Source organism: Molothrus ater, chromosome 39, assembly GCF_012460135.2.
Source record: "Molothrus ater isolate BHLD 08-10-18 breed brown headed cowbird chromosome 39, BPBGC_Mater_1.1, whole genome shotgun sequence".
NCBI classification, from domain to species: domain Eukaryota; kingdom Metazoa; phylum Chordata; class Aves; order Passeriformes; family Icteridae; genus Molothrus; species Molothrus ater.
Genome location: NC_071666.1, coordinates 497,958 through 520,535, shown reverse-complemented (window position 1 = coordinate 520,535; position 22,578 = coordinate 497,958). Strand labels below are relative to the sequence as shown.

Here is a 22,578-nt window from a genome sequence, read left to right as displayed (position 1 = left end):
CTCTGGGGACACTGGGGACACGGGGACAGGTGTGTGTGTGTGTGTGTGTGTGTGTGTGTGTGTGTCACCTGCAGGCGCAGCAGGTAATCCACGGTGCAGATGATGATGTTGATGGTGGTCGTGTTCCCCGTCTGCGTCCGCAGGTAGTTCTGGAAGTCTGGGGGGACAGGGACACGCTGGGGTCACCTCGGTGTCACCTCAGCGTCACCCGGGTCCCCTCACGTCCCCAGGTGTCCCCACCGTTGTTGTGGCCCTCGCAGAGCAGCTGCAGCAGCCGGAACAGGTCCTGGGTGAATTCATCGTCCGACATCACCTTCTCCCCTGGGGGGACACGAGGGGGGACACGGCGACAGCGAGGTCACCTGGGGGCACGGGCGGCACGGGGACACACCCCGGTGGCACGGGGACACCAGAGAGTGGCACGGGGACACTCTGGCGTGACAGGGACACACCAGAGAGTGGCACGGGGACAATCTGAGGTGGCACGGGGACACCCCAAGATGGCACAGGGACACCATAGAGTGGCACGGGGACAATCTGAGGTGGCACAGGGACACCCCAAGATGGCACAGGGACACCAGAGAGTGGCACGGGGACAATCTGAAGTGGCACGGGGACACCATAGAGTGGCACGGGGACACCAGAGAGTGGCACAGGGACACCCCGAGGTGGCACAGGGACACCATAGAGTGGCACGGGGACACCAGAGAGTGGCACAGGGACACCCCGAGGTGGCACGGGGACACCATAGAGTGGCACAGGGACATGCTGGGGTGGCACAGGGACACCATAGGGGACATCGGGGTGGCACGGGGACATGCTGGGGTGGCACAGGGACAAGCAGGGTGGCACAGGGACATGCTGGGGTGGCACAGGGACAAGCAGGGTGGCACAGGGACAGCATAGGGGACATCGGGGTGGCACGGGGACATGCTGGGGTGGCACGGGGACAGGCAGGGTGACAGTGGGGACATTGGGATGGCAGGGGGTTAGCAGGGAGGGGACACGCAGGGGACAAGCAGGGACATGGGACAGGGCCACCCTCCTCCTGCCCCCCCCCAGCCCCATGGAGCCTTCAGGGACCCCTGGGGGACCCCAACCCTGTCCCCACTATGGCCCTGAGACCACCTGGAGACCCCAGCCCCAAATCCCCCAATAATCCTCTATAGACCCCAGCCCCAAATCCCCTATGGCCCCAATAATCCCCTACAGACCCCAGCCCCAAATCCCCCAATAATCCTCTATAGACCCCAGCCCCAAATCCCCTATGGCCCCAATAATCCCCTATAGCCCTCAGCCCCAAATCCCCCAATAATGCCCTATAGCCCCCAGCCCCAAATCCACCACAGTCCCCTACAGCGCCCTTACAGCCCCCTAAACCCCATAATAGCCCCCCCAGCCCTATAACCCATGCCACAGCCCCCCGTGACCCTATAGCCCCCCTGGCCCTATAGACCCCTATTCCCACCCCATATTTACCGTTCTCCCGGCTGATGGGCCCCATAGCCCCCCTGGCCCTATAACCCACCCCATAGCCCCCCATAGCCCCCGTGGCCCTATAACCCACCCCATAGCCCCCCTGGCCCTATAGCCCCCCTGTCCCACCCCATATTTACCGTTCTCCAAGCTGATGGACCCCATAGCCCCCCTGGCCCTATAACCCACCCCATAGCCCCCCATAGCCCCCCTGGGCCTATAACCCACCCCATAGCCCCCCATAGCCCCCCTGGCCCTATAACCCACCCCATAGCCCCCCATAGCCCCCCCCTGGCCCTATAGCCCCCCTGTCCCACCCCATATTTACCGTTCTCCCGGCTGATGACTGCCAGCGGAGCCGGGGGGAGAGAAGAGACAGTGAGCGGGGGGGGATTTGGGGTTTTGGGGGGCACCGGGGGGAATTCGGGGGTCCAGGGGGGAAATTGGGGGTCCGGGAAAAGATTTGGGGTGGGGGGAATTAGGAGAGTGAGGGGAATTTGGGATCCATGGGGGGAAATTGGGGTGGGGGGAATTAGGAGGGGATTTAGGGGTCCAGGGGGGATTTAGGGGATCCAGAGGGGATTTAGGGGATCTAGGGGGGAAATTGGAGGATCCAGGATGGGAATTTGGGATCCAGAGGGGATTTAGGGGATCCGGGGTGAAATTTGGGATCCAAGGGGGGGAATTGGGGTGGGGGGAATTAGGGGTTGGGGGATTTAGGGGTCCAGGGGGAATTTAGGGTTTGGGGAGACGACAAAGGGGGGAATTGAGGGTGGGAGGGGCATTAGATTTTGGGGGGTTTTAGGGGAGAAATTGGGGGGAATTGGGGGTGGGGGGGCATTGGGGTTTGGGGGAATTAGGGGAGGATTTTGGGGGGCATTTGGGGTGAAATTGGGGGGGGGAATTCGGGGTGGGGGGGCATTAGATTTTGGGGGATTTCAGGGAGAAATTGGGGGGCATTAGGGGTGGGAGGGCATTAGATTTTGGGGGGATTTAGGGGAAGAATTAAAGGGCATCAGGGGTAGGGGGGGCATTAGATTTTGGGGGGTTTTAGGGTAGAAATTAGGGGGAATTGGGAGTGGGGGGGCATTAGATTTTTGGGGGAATTAGGGTAGGAAATGGGGGGCATTAGGTGTGGGGGGGCATTAGATTTTGGGGTGGTTTTAGGGGTGGAATTTGGGGTGGGGTTGCATTAAATTTTGGGGAGTTTCAGGGTAGGAATTGGGGGGCATTAGGCGTGGGGGGGGCATTGGGTTTTGGGGTGTTTCCGGGTCAGGGAGCCACATCTCAGCAGGCGTTGGGGGCACAGCAGCGTGGGGGTTTTGGGGTGCAGAATGGGGGGAGCCCCCCCCTCAATCCCACCCCTCTGGGGGTCCCTCTGGGGGGGTCGGGGGGTCCCTTTGGGGGGTCCCGGCCCCCCACTCACTGGTGCCCTCCTCGGTGACCATGCCCAGCCCCTCGGCCTTGTTCTGCCGCTCGAAGGCGTTCAGGTCCAGGACACTGCAGGATCAGGGGCACCCCAAAAACTGGGGGTCAGGGGGACCCCAAAACCAGCACAGCCCTGCCCGGGGAGGCTGCTGATCCGAGGGACCCCAATAGCCCAGGGGGGTCCTCAATTCCCACAGGGGGATCCCAATATCCCAGGGAAGAACCCAATTCCCATGGAGTGACCCCAATTCCCCCAGAGTGACCCCAATTCCCACTGGAGTGACCCCAATTCTCATTGGGGTGACACTAATTCCCACTGGGGTCTCCCAGTTCCCACGGGGGTCCCCCAATTTCCCCAGGGTGACCCCAATTCCCATGGAATGACCCCAGTTCCCCCAGAGCGACCCCAAATTTCCTTCAGTGGGGGGGTCCCACAGGTCCCTCAGGGGGTCCCCCAGCTCCCTTGGGGTGACCCCAATTCTCCCGGGGGTCCCCCAGCTGCCCGCACCTGCAGGTTTGCATCAGCGCCTGCACGCTCTGGAAGAAGCCGACCTCGCGCTTGGACTTGAGGTACTCCAGCATCTTCTGTGGGGACACCGGGGACAGCGGGGGACACGTGAGGGACACTGGGGACACACAGGGACACTGGGGACAGGTGAGGGACATTGGGGACACAGCGGGACATTGGGGACACTGGGGACAGGTGAGGGACAGGAGGGGACACAGTGGGACATTGGGGACACACAGGGACACACAGGGACACCGGGGACACCAGGGGACACGTGAGGGACACTGGGGACACTGAGGGACACTGGGGACACACAGGGACACTGGGGACAGGTGAGGGACATTGGGGACACAGCGGGACATTGGGGACACTGGGGACAGGTGAGGGACAGGAGGGGACACAGCGGGACATTGGGGACACAGAGGGACACACAGGGACACCGGGGACAGGTGAGGGACACCAGGGACACTGAGGGACATCAGGGACACACAGGGACACCGGGGACACCAGGGACACGTGAGGGACATTGGGGACACAGTGGGACATTGGGGACACTGAGGGACACTGAGGGACACACAGGGACACACAGGGACACTGGAGACAGCAGGGGACACGTGAGGGACACTGGGGACATCGGGGACAGGTGAGGGACAGGAGGGGACACAGCGGGACACTGGGGACACTGAGGGACACACAGGGACACTGGGGACAGCAGGGGACAGGTGAGGACAGGTGGGGACACAGGAGGGGACACTGGGGGGGACACAGGGGTAACACACAGGGACACAGGGGACAGGTGTGAACATGGGGGGACACAGGGGACATTGGGGATAGGTTGGACAGGTAAGGACACTGGGGACAGGTGGGGACACAGGGGACACAGGTGACAGAGGGAACAGGTGAGGACGCACAGCTGACACAGGTGGGACACAGAGGACACAGGTGACACAGGGGACAGGTGGGGACGCACAGCTGACACAGGTGGGACACAGGGGACACAGGTGACACAGGGGACAGGTGGGGACGCACAGCTGACACAGGTGGGACACAGGGGACACAGGTGACACAGGGGACAGGTGAGGACACACAGCTGACACAGGTGGGACACAGGGGACAGACACAGAGGACACAGGTGACACAGGGGACAGGTGGGGACGCACAGCTGACACAGGTGGGACACAGAGGACACAGGTGACACAGGGGACAGGTGAGGACACACAGCTGACACAGGTGGGACACAGGGGACAGACACAGGTGACACAGATGACACAGGGGACAGGTGGGGACGCACAGCTGACACAGGTGGGACCCAGGAGGGGACCATGGGGACAGGTGGGGACAGGGCTGTGACCGACCTGCTGCACGTCGGCGTTGCCCCCGTTGAGGATGGAGATGCCCAACTTGAGGGTGGAGGAGACCATGGCCCCCCGCTCACCTGGGGACAGCAAAGGTCACTCGGGGTCACTCGGGGTCACTCGGGGGTCACTCGGGGTCACTCGGGGTCACTCAGGGGTCACTCAGGGGTCACTCGGGGTCACTCACCCTTGCAGGCGCTGATCATCTGCAGCACCATCTCGGCCGCACCCCGCGTGTGCAGCCGGGCCTGCTGCGACAGCAGCTTCTGCTTCTCCATCTCCTTCTCCTGGGGACATCGGGGACATTGGGGACGTCACAGGGGTCACAGGGGTCAGGGAGGGTCACAGGGGTCAGGAGGGGTCACAGGGATTTGGGGGGTCATGGGGGTCACAGGGGACATTGGGGGTCACAGCAGCTTCTGCTTCTCCATCTCCTTCTCCTGGGGACATCGGGGACATTGGGGACGTCACAGGGGTCACAGGGGTCAGGGGGGGTCACAGGGGTCAGGAGGGGGTCACAGGGATTTGGGGGGTCATGGGGGTCACAGGGGACATTGGGGGTCACAGCAGCTTCTGCTTCTCCATCTCCTTCTCCTGGGGACATCGGGGACATTGGGGGGCTCAGGAGGGGTCAGGGGGGGTCACAGGGGTCAGGGGGTGTCACGGGGGGGGTCAGGGGTTTTTGGGGTCCCCCCTCCCCACCTCAAATGAATCCTCGGCTTCTTCCTCTTCCTTCTCCTCTTCCTCCTTCTCTTCCTCTTCCCCCTCCTCGATGTGGCAGCTCTGGGGGAATTGGGGAGGGGGGGGGGGGGGTCCTCAAATTAGGAATGCCCCCCCAAAACCAACCTGGGAACCCCACAAAATCCGCCCCTATCTCTGAACCCCCCCCAAAAACCTCTGGGAACTCCCCAAAATCCTTGGGAACCCCCCAAAAACCCCTGCGACCCCCCCCCCCCCCCCAAAATTCCTGGGGACCACCAAAACTCCTTCCCATCCCATCCCACTCCCCCAAAATCCCTCTGGGACCCCCCCCCAAATTTTGGAGACCCCAAACTCCCTCAGCCCCCTGGGGACCACCCAAACTTTGGGGACCCCCCCCTCAATCTTTGGGGACCCCTCCATATCCAGTTACCCCCAAAATCCCTGGGGACCCCACCCCAATCCCGGCCCCTTCACCCCCAAAATTGACACAGGGGACCCCCAACCCCTCAGCCCTTGGGGTGCACCCCCCGTTTTGGGGTGCCTCCGGTTTTGGAGTCCCCCCGTTTTTGGGGCACCCCGATTTTGGGGTCCCCAGGTTTTGTGGTGCCCCAATTTTGGGGTGCCGCCGTTTTTGTGGTGCCCCAATTTTGGGGTGCCGCCGTTTTGGGGTGCTCACCTTGGCCATGATCCCGGCGTAGGCCATGTACAGGTGATCCTGCTCCAGGTGGCTGCGGGGAGGGGGACACGGGTTGGGGACAGGGGGGGGACACCCCAAAAAGGGACCCAGGTGACCCCAAGGGGGGCTTTGAGCTCCCCACACCCAAACTGGGATTTGGGGTGCCCAGGGTGGGATTTGGGGTGGGGATTTGGGGTCTCCTCTGTGGGATTTTGGGGTGCCCAGGGTGGAATTTTGGGGTGCCCATGGTGGGATTTAGGGTGGGGATTTGGGGTCTTCTTCTGTGGGATTTTGGGGTGCCCAGGGTGGGATTTGGGGTGGGGATTTGGGGTCTCCTCTGTGAGGTTTTGGGGTGCCCATGGTGGGATTTGGGGTCTCCTCTGTGGGATTTTGGGGTGCCCATGGTGGGATTTGGGGTGGGGATTTGGGGTCTCCTCTGTGAGGTTTTGGGGTGCCCATGGTGGGATTTGGGGTGCCCAGGGTGGGATTTGGGGTGGGGATTTGGGGTCTTCTTCTGTGGGATTTTGGGGTGCCCACGGTGCGATTTGGAGTCCCCCCGGGATTTGGGATTTCTGGATCCCAGCTCCAGTGTGTCTTAGGGGCCCCTCAGGGATTTGGGATCCCTGCAGGATTTGGGGTCCCCTCAGGGATTTGGGGTCCCCTCAGGGTTCTGGGGTCCCCCTGGGGATTTGGGGTCACCTCTGCTCGGTCAGGGCGGTGCGGCTGAAGTGCAGGATCAGCTGGTGCAGCGGGTCCGGCCGCGCCTCCGCCTCTTCCTCCTCCTCCTCCTCCTCCCGCCCCGACTTCTGTCCCCACAAACCCCAAACCCCGCGTCAGGGGGGCCTCAGGGTGTCCCCAAACTCCCTGGGAATGTCCCCAAACCCCCATGGATGTCCCTAAAACCCATGGGAGTGTCCTCAAACCCCCCGAGGGTGTCCCCAAACCCCAGAGATGTCCCCAAACTCCCTGAGGATGTCCCCAAACCCCCATGGATGTCCCCAAACCCCACATTAGGGGGGTCTCAGGGTGTCCCCAAACACCCTGGAGTGTCCCCAAACCCCAATGGAAGTCCCCAAACCCCCTGTGGATGTGCCTAAACCCCGACAGGTGTCCCCTACCCCAATGGATGTCCCCAAACTCCCTGGAGGTGTCCCCAACCACCCTGGGGATGTCCCCAAACCCCAGGTCAGGGGGGTCTCAGGGTGTCCCCAAACCCCCCTGGGGAATGTCCCCAACCCCAGGGATGTCCCCAGACCCCTGGGGTGTCCCCTGTCACCGAGAGGTCGTCGATCATTCGGTCCTCGAAGGGCGGCTGCTCCCGGGCCAGCCACGAGAGCCGGTAGGACTCGAGGAACATGTTACAGGCCCGGTGCCTGGGGACATGGTTGTCACCACCTGTGTGCCAGCCTGGGGGCCCACCCATCCCCACCTGGAGGGTGCCAGGTGTCACCCAGGGCTCCCCGTTGGCACCCAGGTGTCACCCCGTGGGTCCCAGGTGTCACCTGGAGGGTCCCAGGTGCCACGCAGAGGGTGCCAGGTGGCACCTGGAGGGTGTCAGGTGCCACCCAAGGACTGTCAGGTGTCACCCAGCAGGTGCTGGTGTCACCCAAGGACTGCCAGGTGTCACCCAGGGGGTCCCAGGTGCCACCCACGGGGTTACAGGTATCACCCAGGGCTCCCAGGTGTCACCCAGCAGGTGCTGGTGTCACCCAAGGAGTGCCAGGTGTCACCTGGAGGGTGCCAGATGCCACCCAGGGCTCCCAGGTGTCACCCAAAGGGTGCCAGGTGTCACACAGGGAGTGCCAGGTGTCACCCAGTGCCTGCCAGTGTCCCCCTAGTGCCCTCCCAGTGCCTGCCAGTGCCCCCTCCAAGTCCCCCAGTGCCCCCAGTGCCCTCCCAGTGCCTCCCAGTGCCTCCCAGTGCCCTCCCAGTGCCCTCCCAGTGCCTCCCAGTGCCCCCTGTGCCCCCGTGCCCCCAGTGCCCCCCCAGTGCCCACCTGGGCAGGTTGTACAGGGGGGTCATGCGGAAGCAGGCGACGACGGCGCGGCGGCGCTGCTTGGACAGGAGCTTGTGCCACACGGCCTTCTTGGACTTGTAGGGGTGCTCTGTCTGCAGGGGGGGCACCTGGGGTCACCTGAGGTTCCCCAACCCCCCTGGGCACCCCCAAATCCCCCCCAAGCCCCCTGACCTGCTCCAGGTGGTAAAGCACGGCCGACACCTCCTGCACCCTGCGCACGACCTGCTCGGGGCTGTCGGGGTCCTCGTCCCGCCCGGCCTGGCGCACCAGGGCCATCTGCCAGCGAGCTGAGCCCGTGTTCTCCACCTGGGGACATTGGGGACAGCATTGGGGACAGCAGCACCAGGGCCATCTGCCAGCGAGCTGAGCCCGTGTTCTCCACCTGGGGACATTGGGGACATTGGGGACAGCAGCACCAGGGCCATCTGCCAGCGAGCTGAGCCCGTGTTCTCCACCTGGGGACATTGGGGACATTGGGGACATCAGCACCAGGGCCATCTGCCAGCGAGCTGAGCCCGTGTTCTCCACCTGGGGACATTGGGGACATTGGGGACAGCAGCACCAGGGCCATCTGCCAGCGAGCTGAGCCCGTGTTCTCCACCTGGGGACATTGGGGACAGCATTGGGGACAGCAGCACCAGGGCCATCTGCCAGCGAGCTGAGCCCGTGTTCTCCACCTGGGGACATTGGGGACAGCATTGGGGACAGCAGCACCAGGGCCATCTGCCAGCGAGCTGAGCCCGTGTTCTCCACCTGGGGACATTAGGGACATTGGGGACAGCAGCACCAGGGCCACCTGCCAGCGAGCTGAGCCCGTGTTCTCCACCTGGGGACATTGGGGACATTGGGGACAGCAGCACCAGGGCCACCTGCCAGCGAGCTGAGCCCATGTTCTCCACCTGGGGACATTGGGGACATTGGGGACAGCAGCACCAGGGCCACCTGCCAGCGAACTGAGCCCGTGTTCTCCACCTGGGGACATTGGGGACATCACTGGGGAAATGGGGGGCACAAGGGGCTCCTGGGGACACAGGGGACACAGTGACACAGGGGACACAGTGACACAGGTGACACGGGGCCGTGCCAGCTCACCTTGTCCTGCAGGTGCAGGTTGTTGTGCAGGAACTCCCGAACCTCCTCGTCCGTGTCCTTCTGCAGGGGGGGACACAGGGGACACCTCAGCAAGGGTCCCCAAACCCTTGGAGGTGTCTCCAAACCCTTGGAGGTGTCCCCAAACCCTTGGGAGTGTCCCCAAACCCTGGGCTTGTCCTTAAGGTGTCCCTGGTCACCCACCAGGGCACAGAGGCCACCTTTGGCCAGCGTGGGTCGTGTCCCCAACCCCAGGGCTTTGTCTGGGTTTGTCCCTAAACCCAGGCGACACCTGTGGGTCCCAGGTGTCCCCAGGTGTCCTTGGGCACCCACCAGGGCGCAGAGGCCAACCCAGGGCTCTGTCCCCAAACCCAGGGGACATTTGCGGGTTCCAGGGGGGTTTCTGGGGGGTCCCAGGTGTGCCCAGGTGTGCCCAGGTGTGCCCAGGTGTGCCCAGGTGTCCCGGGCACCCACCAGGGCGTAGCGGCCCTTGGCCAGCGTGATCAGCTCCTGGTCAGCAGGTGAGCACATGTTGAGGCCGATGGGCAGCATCTTCTTGAGCGTGGCCACGATGAGCGAGGTGTGCACCGAGTACCTGTCCCCGCGGCGCCGCTTCTTGGAGCGCTCCTGCTCCGAGCCACCACCCTGCAGGGACAGGGGCAGCGTGGGGACAGGGACACCATAACCACGGTGTCAGCTCCTGCTCCGAGCCACCACCCTGCAGGGACAGGGACAGCGTGGGGACAGGGACAGGGACAGGGACACCATAACCACGGTGTCAGCTCCTGCTCCGAGCCACCACCCTGCAGGGACAGGGACAGCGTGGGGACAGGGACAGGGACAGGGACACCATAACCACGGTGTCAGCTCCTGCTCCGAGCCACCACCCTGGCGTGGAGACAGGGACAGCGTGGGGACAGGGACACCATAACCACGGTGTCAGCTCCTGCTCCGAGCCACCACCCTGCAGGGACAGGGGCAGCGTGGGGACAGGGACAGGGACAGGGACAGGGACAGCATAACCACAGTGTCAGCTCCTGCTCCGAGCCACCACCCTGCAGGGACAGGGGCAGCGTGGGGACAGGGACAGGGACAGGGACAGGGACACCATAACCACGGTGTCAGCTCCTGCTCCGAGCCACCACCCTGGCACGGGGACAGGGTGGGGACAGGGATGGGGACATGGGGTCAGCAGGGACCCCATAAGCACAGGGACAGGAGTAACCCCATAAGGACATAGGGGCCCCAGCCAATGTCACCCCACAGAGGGGTCCTGGGGGGTCCCAGCTGTGGTGACCCCACAGAACAGGACCCTGCAGGAGTTTTGGGGGGTCCCAGCTGTGGTGACCCCACCGAGGGGTCCTGGGGGACCCCTGTGGGACCCCTGTCCCCCCCCCAGCCCCTCCCCGCTAACCTGTCCATCTCCAGACTGGGAGCAGCACCCGCAGCCGAGGGGGAGAGAAGAGAGAGAGTTAGGGACAGTGGGACACCGTTAGGGACATGGGGACAGCGTTAGGGACATGGGGACAGCGTTGGGGACACCGTTAGGGACATGGGGACAGCACTGGGGACACCGTTAGGGACAGTGGGACACCGTTAGGGACAGTGGGACACCGTTAGGGACATGGGGACAGCGCTGGGGACACCGTTAGGGACATGGGGACACCGTTCGGGACATGGGGACAGCGCTGGGGACACCGTTAGGGACAGTGGGACACCGTTAGGGACATGGGGACAGCGTTGGGGACATGGGGACAGTGTTGGGGACACCGTTAGGGACAGTGGGACACCGTTAGGGACATGGGGACAGCGCTGGGGACATAGGGACAGCGCTGGGGACACCATTAGGGACAGTGGGACACCGTTAGGGACATGGGGACAGCGCTGGGGACACCGTTAGGGACAGTGGGACACCATTAGGGACATGGGGACAGCGTTGGGGACATGGGGACAGTGTTGGGGACACCATTAGGGACAGTGGGACACCGTTAGGGACATGGGGACAGCGCTGGGGACACCGTTAGGGACAGTGGGACACCATTAGGGACATGGGGACACCGTTAGGGACATGGGGACAGCGTTGGGGACACTGGGACACCGTTAGGGACATGGGGACAGGGATTTTGCGGTGAATTAGGAGTCCCAGGTGGGTTTGGGGTGAATTCAGGGTTTGAGGTGGGGATTTTGGGGTGAATTATGGGTTCCAAGATGGTATTTGGGGTGAATTAGGGGTTCCAGGTGGGATTTTGGGGTGAATTAGGGCTCCAAGGCAGGATTTGGGGTGAATTATGGGTTCCAAAATGGTTTTTTGGGGTGAATTAGGGGTTCCAGGTGGGATTTTGGGGTGAATTATGGGTTCCAGGTGGGGTTTTGGGGTGAATTAGGGCTCCCAGGTGTGTTTGGGATGGTTCCAGGGCTCTGGGGGGCGTTGGGGGGGATGGAGCCCAGGGCGGGGCATGTGGGCAGGGGGTCCTGGCGGGGGCAGGGGGTCCTGGCAGGGGCAGGGGCAGTTTGGGGTCCCCCCAGCCCCACCTTGGCCATCTTGCTCTTGCTGTCGGCCGTCAGGAAGGACATGTTGTTGATCTCGTTCTGCACCACAAAGTTCTGCTCCTCGCGCTTGAAGTTCTGGGGTGGGGGGACACAGAGATCGGGGGGGGTCAGGGACCCCCAGAAGGCCACCCGGGACCCCTCGGTGCCCCCCCCGGACCCCCACTCACGTGAGACTTGGACCAGTAGATGAAGACCTCGCCCACCATGCGGAACAGCTCCTCCGCGTCCTCGTTGGGCTCCGTCAGCCACTTGGCCCTGAGGGGACACCAGGGGTCACAGGGACGTCACCGGGGGGTCACCACCGGGGGGACACCATCAGTGGGTCACCACTGTTGGTCAGCAGGGTCACCACCCCCGTGGCCACCACCGTTGGGTCCCCATGGCCACCATTAATGAGTCCCCGTGGCCACTGGGGTTGGGTTCCCAAGGCCACCGTGGCCATGTCCCCATGGCCACCACCGTTGGGTCCCCATGGCCACCATTAATGGTTCCCCCAGTGTTTGGTCCCTGTGGCCACTGTGGTTGGGTTCCCAAGGCCACCACGGTTGGGGTCACCACAGCTGTGTCCCCAAGGCCACCATGGTTGGGTCACCACAGCTGTGTCCCCAAGGCCACCATAGTTGGGGTCACCACAGCTGTGTCCCCAAGGCCACCACGGTTGGGTCACCACAGCTGTGTCCCCAAGGCCGCCATGGTTGGGTCACCACAGTCATGTCCCCGAGGCCACCACAGTTGGCCAACCCTGGCCATGTCCCCAGCCCCCCTGGCACCGTCCCCAGCCCCCATGGCCATGTCCCCATCCCTATGGCAGTGTCCCCAGACCCCGGAGCAGTGTCCCCAGCCCCCTGTGACCCCAGCCCCAGCCCCCTGGCAGTGTCCCCAGCCCCCTGTGACCCCGTCCCCACCCCTATGGCAGTGTCCCCATCCCCATGGCCATGTCCCCAGCCCCATGGCAGTGTCCCCAGCCCCCTATGACCCCATCCTCAGCCCCCTGGCAGTGTCCCCATCTCCCTGGCCACGTCCCCAGCCCCCTGTGACCCCGTCCCCATCCCTATGTCAGTGTCCCCAGCCCCCTGGCCACGTCCCCAGCCCCCTGTGACCCCGTCCCCATCCCTATGGCAGTGTCCCCAGCCCCCTATGACCCCATCCTCAGCCCCCTGGCAGTGTCCCCATCCCTATGGCAGTGTCCCCAGCCCCATGGCCATGTCCCCAGCCCCATGGCCATGTCCCCAGCCCCATGGCAGTGTCCCCAGCCCCCTATGACCCCATCCTCAGCCCCCTGGCAGTGTCCCCAGCCCCATGGCAGTGTCCCCAGCCCCCTGTGACCCCGTCCCCATCCCTATGTCAGTGTCCCCAACCCCATGGCAGTGTCCCCAGCCCCCTGTGACCCCGTCCCCATCCCTATGGCAGTGTCCCCAGCCCCATGGCCGTGTCCCCAGCCCCCTGTGACCCTGTCCCCAGCCCGTGCTCACCGGCTGTTGTCCACGTAGCGGATGAGCAGCGGGTAGAGCGCGTAGAGGTCTCGGCAGAGCACCGAGAACTCGTCCCGGATCAGCAGCTCGGCGTCCTCGCCCTCGGCCTTGCCCTCGAGCCGCAGCTGCTCCTCCTCGGCCACCACCTTCCCCGCGCGCTTCCGCAGCCGCCCCAGCGTGGGGATGAAATGCGAGCGCAGCAGCTCCGGCCGCGCCTTGCTCACGATGGGCTGGGCGAAAACTGGGGGCAAACGCAGCCACCATGAGCTCCAGGGCCACCAGAACATCCCTGGGACCACCCTGGGACCACCAAAATACACCTGGGACCACCCTGGGACCACCAAAATACACCTGGGACCAGCAAAACACCCCCAGGCCAGCTCCGGCCGCGCCTTGCTCACGATGGGCTGGGCGAAAACTGGGGGCAAACGCGGCCACCGTGAGCTCCAGGGCCACCAGAACACACCTGAGACCACCCTGGGACCACCAAAACACCCCTGGGACCACCCTGGGACCACCAAAATACACCTGGGACCAGCAAAACACCCCTGGGACCACCAAAATACACCTGGGACCAGCAAAACGCCCCCAGGCCAGCTCCGGCCGCGCCTTGCTCACGATGGGCTGGGCGAAAACTGGGGGCAAACGCGGCCACCGTGAGCTCCAGGGCCACCAGAACACACCTGGGACCACCCTGGGACCACCAAAACACCCCTGGGACCACCCTGGGACCACCAAAATACACCTGGGATGACCAGAACATCCTTGGGACCACCCCAGGGCCACCAAAATAACCCTGGAACCATCTCAGGGCCACCAAAACGCTCCCAGGACCACCAGAACATCCCTGGGACCACCCCAGGGCCACCAAAATACCCTCAGGGCCACCAGAACATCCCTGGAACCACCCTGGGCCAGCTCTGGCTGCGCCTCGCTCACGATGGGCTGGGTGAACACTGTGCGCAACCATGGCCACCATGAGCCCCAGGGCCACCAAAACACCCCCAGGGCCACCAGAATGACCCACAGGAGCCACCAGGGCCACCAGAATGACCCTCAGGAGGCACCCAGGGCCACTAGAATGACCCACAGGAGCCACCAGGGCCACCAGAATGACCCTCAGGAGCCACCAGGGCCACCAGAATGACCCACAGGAGCCACCCAGGGCCACCAGCCCCATGCCGGGCACCCTCACCCGCCAGCCTCTTCATCCAGGAGGCCTCGTCGATGCCCAGGTTGTTGACCACGATGCGCAGGATGTGGCCCAGCAGCGCGTTGAGGTGGTGGGCGGTGACCTCGGTGGCCCAGGGGCCCTGGGGGGCGGCGTCGGGGCCGCGCTCCCACCAGCGGGGCAGGTAGTGGCACAGCATGGGCAGCGTCACCTCGATGACGTGCGGCATCTCCGTGTAGCGCGCGCCCGAGTCCGCCAGGCCGCCGATGTCACCCATGAGGCGCTCCAGGTCCGGCAGGTCCGGGCACAGCTCCTCCACCCGCGAGGGGAGACCCAGCACTGGGGACACAAAGGGTTGGGGACAGGGTTGGGGACATGCTGAGGGGAGCAGGGCACGCCCTGAGGGGACAGGACACAGCTCCGCGACTCGGGAGGGGGACCCAGCACTGGGGACACGGGGACAGCAGGGTTGGGGACATGGGAGAGGGGCTGGGGACACGTTAAGGGGAGCACGGGACACAGGGACAGGCGTTGGGGACACACCAAGGGGAGCAGGGGACACCCCAAGGTGAAAGGGGGACACAGGGACAGGGGTTGGGGACACCAAGAGGTGACATGGGGACACCCATGGGTACACTCACAGAGGGATGTGGGGAGATGCAGGCAGCTGTGGGACGACAAAGGGGTGACACTGGGGTGACAGAGGTGACACACAGGTGACACGGAGCTGACACACAGATGACAGGGAGGTGACACAGGTGACACACAGGTGACACCCACGGGCGCGCTCGCGGGCGCTCTTGGTGCTGTACACAGAGCTGGGGTTCAGGTGGTTCAGCTGCGGCTCCAGGAAGGCCACGGGCATGGCGGCGGCCAGGCGGGCCAGGCACTCACCCAGGGCCGGCCTCTGCCTGTGGGGACATTGGGGACACTGGGGACATCCGGGGGTTTTTGGGGTCCCCACTGAGGTTTTGGGGTCCCTGTTGGGGTTTTGGGGTCCCTGCTGGGGTTTTTGGGGTCCCCACCTGTCCACGAGGGGCCCGCGGGCAGTGCCCAGGCTGTAGATGCTGCACAGGATGCGGTAACAGGACACCTGCACGTCGTCCACTGCGGGGACAGAGGTGTCACCAGGTGTCCCCATGTCCCCATGGTGTCCCCAGCTGTCCCCATGTCCCCCCCACACTGTCTCCCCACGCCCCTGACCCTCCCAAACGCGTCCTCTGTCCCCACCTCCCTTTCATGTCCTCCTGTCCGCACCACGTCCCCGCTGTGTCCTCCCCACCCACACCCCAACACGTCCCCAACATGTCCCCACCATGTCCCCAACCTGTCCCCACCATGTCCTCCCCATCCACACCCTGTCCCCAACACGTCCCTGTGTCCCCAAGCCCCTGTCCCCACCACGTCCCCAGACTCCAAGGTGTCCCCCTGTCCCCCCCGTTGTCAACCTCAACGTGTCCCCCTGTCGTCCCCCTGTCCCTGCTGTCCCCTGTCCTCACCTCCATCCCACTGTCCCCCTGTCCCTCTGTCCCCCTGTCCCCGCTGTCACTCACAGATGACGTCATCCCCGAACTGGTGCTGTGCCAGGTGCTCGAAGAGGGCGGTGAGGACGGGCAGCAGGGCCACCGAGGTGTAGGTGACATTCTGGGCCACGCCCTTGGTGGGGGCGCGGGTCGGGGTCCCCCGGCCCAGCCGCAGCTGCTCCCCCAACTTCTCCATGTCCTCGGCCGCCGACTCGAAGAACGAGCGCAGCCCGGCCTTGACGATCTCGGGGCCCGACTTCATCACCGTCCTGGGGACATTGGGGACATCGGGGACATTGGGGACAGCAGGGACATTGGGGACAGCAGGGACATTGGGGACATTGGGGGTATCAGGGGTATCAGGGACACAGCCCGGCCTTGATGATCTCAGGGCCCGACTTCATCACCGTCCTGAGGACATCGGGGACATCGGGGACATTGGGGATATCCAGGACATTGGGGACAGCAGGGACATCCAGGACATTGGGGACATTGGGGACAGCAGGGACATCCAGGACATTGGGGGTACCAGGGGCACAGCCCGGCCTTGATGATCTCAGGGCCCAACTTCATCACCGTCCTGAGGACATCGGGGACATCGGGGACATTGGGGACAGCAGGGACATTGGGGACAGCAGGGACATTGGGGGTATCAGGGGTATCAGGGACACAGCCCGGACTTGACGATCTCGGGGCCCGACTTCATCACCGTCCTGGGGACATTGGGGACATCGGGGACATTGGGGACAGCAGGGACATTGGGGACAGCAGGGACATTGGGGACATTGGGGGTATCAGGGGTATCAGGGACACAGCCCGGCCTTGATGATCTCAGGGCCCGACTTCATCACCGTCCTGAGGACATCGGGGACATCGGGGACATTGGGGATATCCAGGACATTGGGGACAGCAGGGACATCCAGGACATTGGGGACATTGGGGACAGCAGGGACATCCAGGACATTGGGGGTACCAGGGGCACAGCCCGGCCTTGATGATCTCAGGGCCCAACTTCATCACCGTCCTGAGGACATCGGGGACATCGGGGACATTGGGGACAGCAGGGACATTGGGGACAGCAGGGACATTGGGGGTATCAGGGGTATCAGGGACACAGCCCGGACTTGACGATCTCGGGGCCCGACTTCATCACCGCCCTGGGGACATTGGGGACAGCAGGGACACTGGGGACAGCAGGGACATCCAGGATATTGGGGGTACCAGGGGCACAGGGACACAGCCCGGCCTTGACGATCTCAGGGCCCGACTTCATCACCGTCCTGGGGACATTGGGGACAATGGGGACATTGGGGATATCCAGGACATTGGGGACAGCAGGGACATTGGGGACATTGGGGACATTGGGGGTATCAGGGACACAGCCCGGCCTTGACGATCTCGGGGCCCGACTTCATCACCGTCCTGGGGACATTGGGGACATCGGGGACATTGGGGACAGCAGGGACATCCAGGACATTGGGGGTACCAGGGGCACAGGGACACAGCCTGGCCTTGATGATCTCAGGGCCCGACTTCATCACTGTCCTGGGGACATTGGGGACATCGGGGATATTGGGGACAGCAGGGACATTGGGGACAGCAGGGACATCCAGGACATTGGGGGTACCAGGGGCACAGCCCGGCCTTGACGATCTCGGGGCCCGACTTCATCACCGTTCTGGGGACATCGGGGACATTGGGGACATCGGGGACATTGGGGACATTGGGGACAGCAGGGACATTGGGGGTATCAGGGACACAGCCCGGCCTTGACGATCTCAGGGCCCGACTTCATCACCGTCCTGGGGACATTGGGGACATTGGGGACATTGGGGACAGCAGGGACACTGGGGACAGCAGGGACATCCAGGACATTGGGGGTACCAGGGGCACAGGGACACAGCCCGGCCTTGATGATCTCAGGGCCCGACTTCATCACCGCCCTGGGGACATTGGGGACACTGGGGACATCCAGGACATCGGGGACACTGGGGACAGCAGGGACATTGGGGGTATCAGGGACACAGCCCGGCCTTGACGATCTCGGGGCCCGACTTCATCACCGTCCTGGGGACATTGGGGACATGGGGGACACGGAGGATGCAGTGACAGACACAGCACGGATGGACACACGGCCGCAGTGTCCCCGCTGTCCCCACCTGGCATCCAGGGACCGTGCCAGGATGAGCAGGCAGTTCACCACGGCCGGGGCGTCCGTCCCTGGCGGGGGACAGGGACATCAGCTGGGGGGACAGTGCCACCGCTGGCCCCAGTGTGTCCCTGTATGTCCCAGTGTCCCCTCGGTGCCCGCCCAGTGTCCCCCCAGTGTCACCCCAGTGTCCCCAATCCATCCCAGTGACCCCAGTCCCCCCCAGTGCCCCACAGTGTCCCCAGTGTCCCCCCAGTGTCACCCAGTGTCCCCAATCCATCCCAGTGACCCCAGTTCCCCCCAGTCCCCCACAGTGTCCCCAGTGTCCCCAGTTACCGAACAGGGACACGCGGTGCCGGACGAGCGCGGCCAGTTTGCAGAACAGGCTGGGGGGGACACAAATTGGGGGGTCAGGGGGTCCCCAAAACCCCAAATACCCCCAGGAAGGGACACAAAGGGGTCGGGGGGTCCCCAAAACCCCAAACCCCAGGGACCCCAAACTGGGTATTTGGGAGTTTTGGGGATACCGGGGTTGGGATTTGGGGCTCAGGGGGGATTTTGGGGTGGGATTTTGGGGGCTCAGGGGGGATTTGGGGCTGGGTTGGGTTTTTGGGATGGGATTTGGGGCTTGGAAGGGGGTTTGGGGTGGGATTTAGGGGTGGGATTTGTGGCTCAGGGGGATTTTGGGGCGGGATTTCGGGGCAGGGTTTTGGGGGGATTTTTGGGGTATTTTGTGGGGATTTCGGGTCCCACCTGGTGATCATCTCCTTCTCCTTGTTGGAGGCGTGGCCGCCGCTGCCCAGCACCTGGGCCGGGGTGGACAGGAAATACAGGCAGTGGTTGTGGAAGTACTGGTTGATGAGGGGCAGCAGGATCTGGGGGGCACCGGGGGTGTCAGCGGGGCCCCAGAGCCCACAGGGAACCCCAAAAAACGCACAGGGGGCCCTGGGTACCCCACCTCAAATACCCCACAGAGGCCCCAAATACCCCTTAGAGAACCCCAAATACCCCACAGAAACCTCAAATACCCACAGAGACCCCAAATACCCCCTAGAGAACCCCAAATACCCCACAGAGACCCCAAATACCCACAGAGACCCCAAAGAACCCATAGGGACCTCAAATACCCCACAGAGACCCCAAATACCCACAGAGACCCCAAAGAACCCACAGAGACCCCAAATACCCCTTAGAGAACCCCAAATACCCCACAGAGACCCCAAAGAACCCACAGAAACCTCAAATACCCACAGAGACACCAAATAACCCACAGAGACCCCAAATAACCCACAGAGACCCCAAAGAACCCATAAAGACCCCAAATAACCCACAGAGACCCCAAAGAACCCATAAAGACCCCAAATAACCCACAGAGACCCCAAATAACCCACAGAGACCCCAAAGAACCCATAAAGACCCCAAATAACCCACAGAGACCCCAAAGAACCCATAAAGACCCCAAATAACCCACAGAGACCCCAAATAACCCACAGAGACCCCAAAGAACCCATAAAGACCCCAAATACCCCTTAGAGACCCCAAAACCACCCTGCCCCCCTGTCGTCCCCCATTTTGAGAGGTTTTGGGGTCTCCCCTCCCCATTTTAGGGGTCTCCCCTCCCCATTTTTGGGGTCTCCCCTCCCCGATTTTGGGGTTTCCCCTCCCCGTTTTCAGGGTGTCCCATCTCTTGAGTTTTGGGGTGTCCCCTTCCCGTTTTCAGGGTGTCCCATCCCTGATTTTTGAGGTGTCCCCTCCCCATTTCTGGGGTCTCCCCTCCCGGATTTTGGGGTGCCCCCGACCTTGGCGAAGAACTTGATCTCCTGCTCGTGGGGGGATTTCTCCACCCTCCCGCTGCTGACCACGGCCTCTGGGGGAACAACGGGGGTCAGGGGGGGTCCCATGGCATTGGGGTGACCCCAGGATTTTGGGGTGTCCCCCAGGATTTGGGGTCTCACCAAAATGAGCTCCTGGGCAATGTCCAGCCAAGGGCTGGGGGAACACCCAGGGGATTTGGGGGACTCCCAAGGGATTTGGGGGACTCACAGGGATTTGGGGGACTCACAGGGATTTGGAGCACTCCCAGGGGTTTGGGGGGGTTCTGAAGGTGCCCCCCAGGATTTTGGGGTCTCGCCCAGGTGTGCCATGAGCTCCTGGGCAATGCCCATCCAAGGGCTGGGGGAACACCCAGGGGATTTGGGGAACTCCCAGGGGATTTGGAGGAGTCCCAGGGGCTCAGAGAGAATTCGGGGGGTTTGGGGGGAGTCTGGGGGTTCCCCCCGGGATTCGGGGGTGCCCCCCGGGATTCTGGGGTCTCACCCAGGTGTGCAATGAACTCCTGGGCGATGTCCATCCAGCGCAGCAGCTGCTGCAGGAAGCCGAAGGCGAAGCGTTTCTCGATGGACGACGTGTCCAGCTCCATGTCCTTGAGCCCCCTGCCACGGCACGGGGGGCACCCCAAAACTCAGAACCCCCGCCCCAAATCACCCCCACCCTGCACTCCCTGCACTCCCACCAGCCCCGAGCGCTGCAAATCTTGGGGTCATCCCAGGTTTTGGGGGGATTTTGGGGGGATTTTAGGGGGACTTTGGTTGAATTTTCAGGGGTTTTAGGGGGATTTTGGAGGGATTTTGGGGGGATTTTGGGGGGATTTTGGAGTCCCCCCAATACCTGGATCCCTCCCGGATCCCTGGCACACCCCCACTCCCTGACCCCCCTGAATTTGGGGTCTGCCCAGGGATTTTGGGGGGATTTTAGGGGAATTTTGGGGGGATTTTGGAGCCCCACCAATACCTGGATCCCTCCCGGCTCCCTGGCACTCCCCCACTCCCTGTCCCCCCTGAATTTGGGCTCTCCCTGGTGATTCTGGGGTTTTTAGACCCTCCCAGTACTCCCAATTCCCTCCCCAGTCCCTGCTCTCCCCCCACACTCCCACTGGGATTCCAGCTGTTCCCGGAGGGTATTTTGGGGTGCCCCGGGGGGGTTTTGGGGTGTCCCCTGACCGGGTCACGGCGTATCCGTGCAGCTGCAGGAACTTGAGCAGCTCCTGGGCCTTCTCGCGGTCCCGCGCCTTCTCCTTGGCCGTCAGCGTGTCGTAGGGCACCAGCAGCGGGTGGGAGCCCCCTCCTGCACCCCAAAGCAGCACTGGAGACCCCGAATCCCCTCCCTGGAGCCCCCGAATCCACCCCTTGGAGCCCCCAGAGCAACTCCTTGGAATCCCCCCTGGACCCCAAATCCACCCCTTGGAACCCCCCCAAATAAACTACTTGGAGCCTCCAAATCCCCTCCTTGGAACCCCCCCAAATCGACCCCTTGGAACCCCCAAATCCCCTTCTTGGAGCCCCCAGATCAACTCCTTGGAACCGCCCCTGGACCCCAAATCCCCTCCTTGGAACCCCCCCAAATCCCCTCCTTGGAACCCCCCCAAGTCCACCCCTTGGAACCCCCAAATCAATCCCTTGAAACCCCCCCAAATAAACTACTTGGAGCCTCCAAATCCCCTCCTTGGAACCCCCAAATCAACCCCTTGGAACCCCCAAATCCCCTCCTTGGAACCCCCCCAAATCCCCTTCTTGGAACCCCCCCAAATCAATCCCTTGAAACCCCCAAATCCCCTCCTTGGAACCCCCCCAAATCCCCTCCTTGGAACCCCCAAATCACACCCAGGACCCCCCAGTTTGGGGCTGGGGGTCTCGCCCTGGGCTTGGGGGTGTCCCAGGGGTGTCCCAGGGGGTCCCCCCCAATTTGAGGAGGGGTCTCACCCTTGGCCTCCAGCTCCAGCTTCTTCTTGCGGCCCCAGGTGTTGTGGTAGTTCTCAGCCAACTGCTCTGCCATGGCCTGGGCCAGGGTTTGGGGGGATTTGGGGTGGTTTTAGGGGGATTTGAGGCAATTTGGGGTGGTTTTAGGAGAGATTTGGGGGATTTGGGGTGGTTTTAGGAGGGATTTGGGGGGATTTGGGGTGCTTTTAGGGGGATTTGAGGCAATTTGGGGTGGTTTTAGGAGAGATTTGGGGGATTTGGGGTGGTTCTAGGGGGGATTTGAGGGGATTTGGGGTGCTTTTAGGGGGGATTTGGGGGGATTTCAAGGGGTTTTGGGGTGGTTTTAGGGGGGATTTGGGGTGGTTTTAGGGGGGATTTGGGGTGGTTTTAGGGGGGATTTGGGGTGGTTTTAGGGGGGATTTGAGGGGATTTGGGGTGGTTTTAGGGGGGATTTGGGGTGGTTTTAGGTGGGATTTGGGGTGGTTTTAGGGGGGATTTGAGGGGATTTGGGGTGCTTTTAGGGGTATTTGAGGCAATTTGGGGTGGTTTTAGGAGAGATTTGGGGTGGTTTTAGGAGGGATTTGGGGGGATTTGGGGTGGTTTTAGGGGGGATTTGGGGGGATTTCAAGGGGTTTTGGGGTGGTTTTAGGGGGCTACCCCCGGGGGGGACCCCCGGGAACACGGGGGGGGCGTTGGGGATCCACAAG

At 63.1% G+C, this 22,578-nt stretch overlaps 1 protein-coding gene across 1 annotated transcript in view; it reads right to left on the bottom strand.

Annotated features, from left to right (window-relative positions):
- RYR1 (ryanodine receptor 1) overlaps positions 1-22,578 on the bottom strand; it is an 83,624-nt gene that overhangs the window by 13,949 nt on the left and 47,097 nt on the right. The window contains 30 exon segments of the mRNA XM_036405464.2: positions 69-157; positions 241-321; positions 1,805-1,822; positions 2,903-2,976; positions 3,413-3,489; positions 4,768-4,847; positions 4,955-5,054; positions 5,470-5,550; positions 6,146-6,197; positions 6,845-6,951; positions 7,422-7,518; positions 8,142-8,254; positions 8,334-8,468; positions 9,255-9,314; positions 9,726-9,896; positions 10,666-10,680; positions 11,784-11,876; positions 11,969-12,056; positions 13,274-13,514; positions 14,469-14,783; positions 15,225-15,355; positions 15,470-15,551; positions 15,998-16,236; positions 18,127-18,187; positions 18,453-18,502; positions 18,870-18,991; positions 19,916-19,983; positions 20,433-20,548; positions 21,116-21,239; positions 21,875-21,950. Of these exon segments, the coding sequence (XP_036261357.1) occupies positions 69-157; positions 241-321; positions 1,805-1,822; positions 2,903-2,976; positions 3,413-3,489; positions 4,768-4,847; positions 4,955-5,054; positions 5,470-5,550; positions 6,146-6,197; positions 6,845-6,951; positions 7,422-7,518; positions 8,142-8,254; positions 8,334-8,468; positions 9,255-9,314; positions 9,726-9,896; positions 10,666-10,680; positions 11,784-11,876; positions 11,969-12,056; positions 13,274-13,514; positions 14,469-14,783; positions 15,225-15,355; positions 15,470-15,551; positions 15,998-16,236; positions 18,127-18,187; positions 18,453-18,502; positions 18,870-18,991; positions 19,916-19,983; positions 20,433-20,548; positions 21,116-21,239; positions 21,875-21,950 (3,156 nt within the window).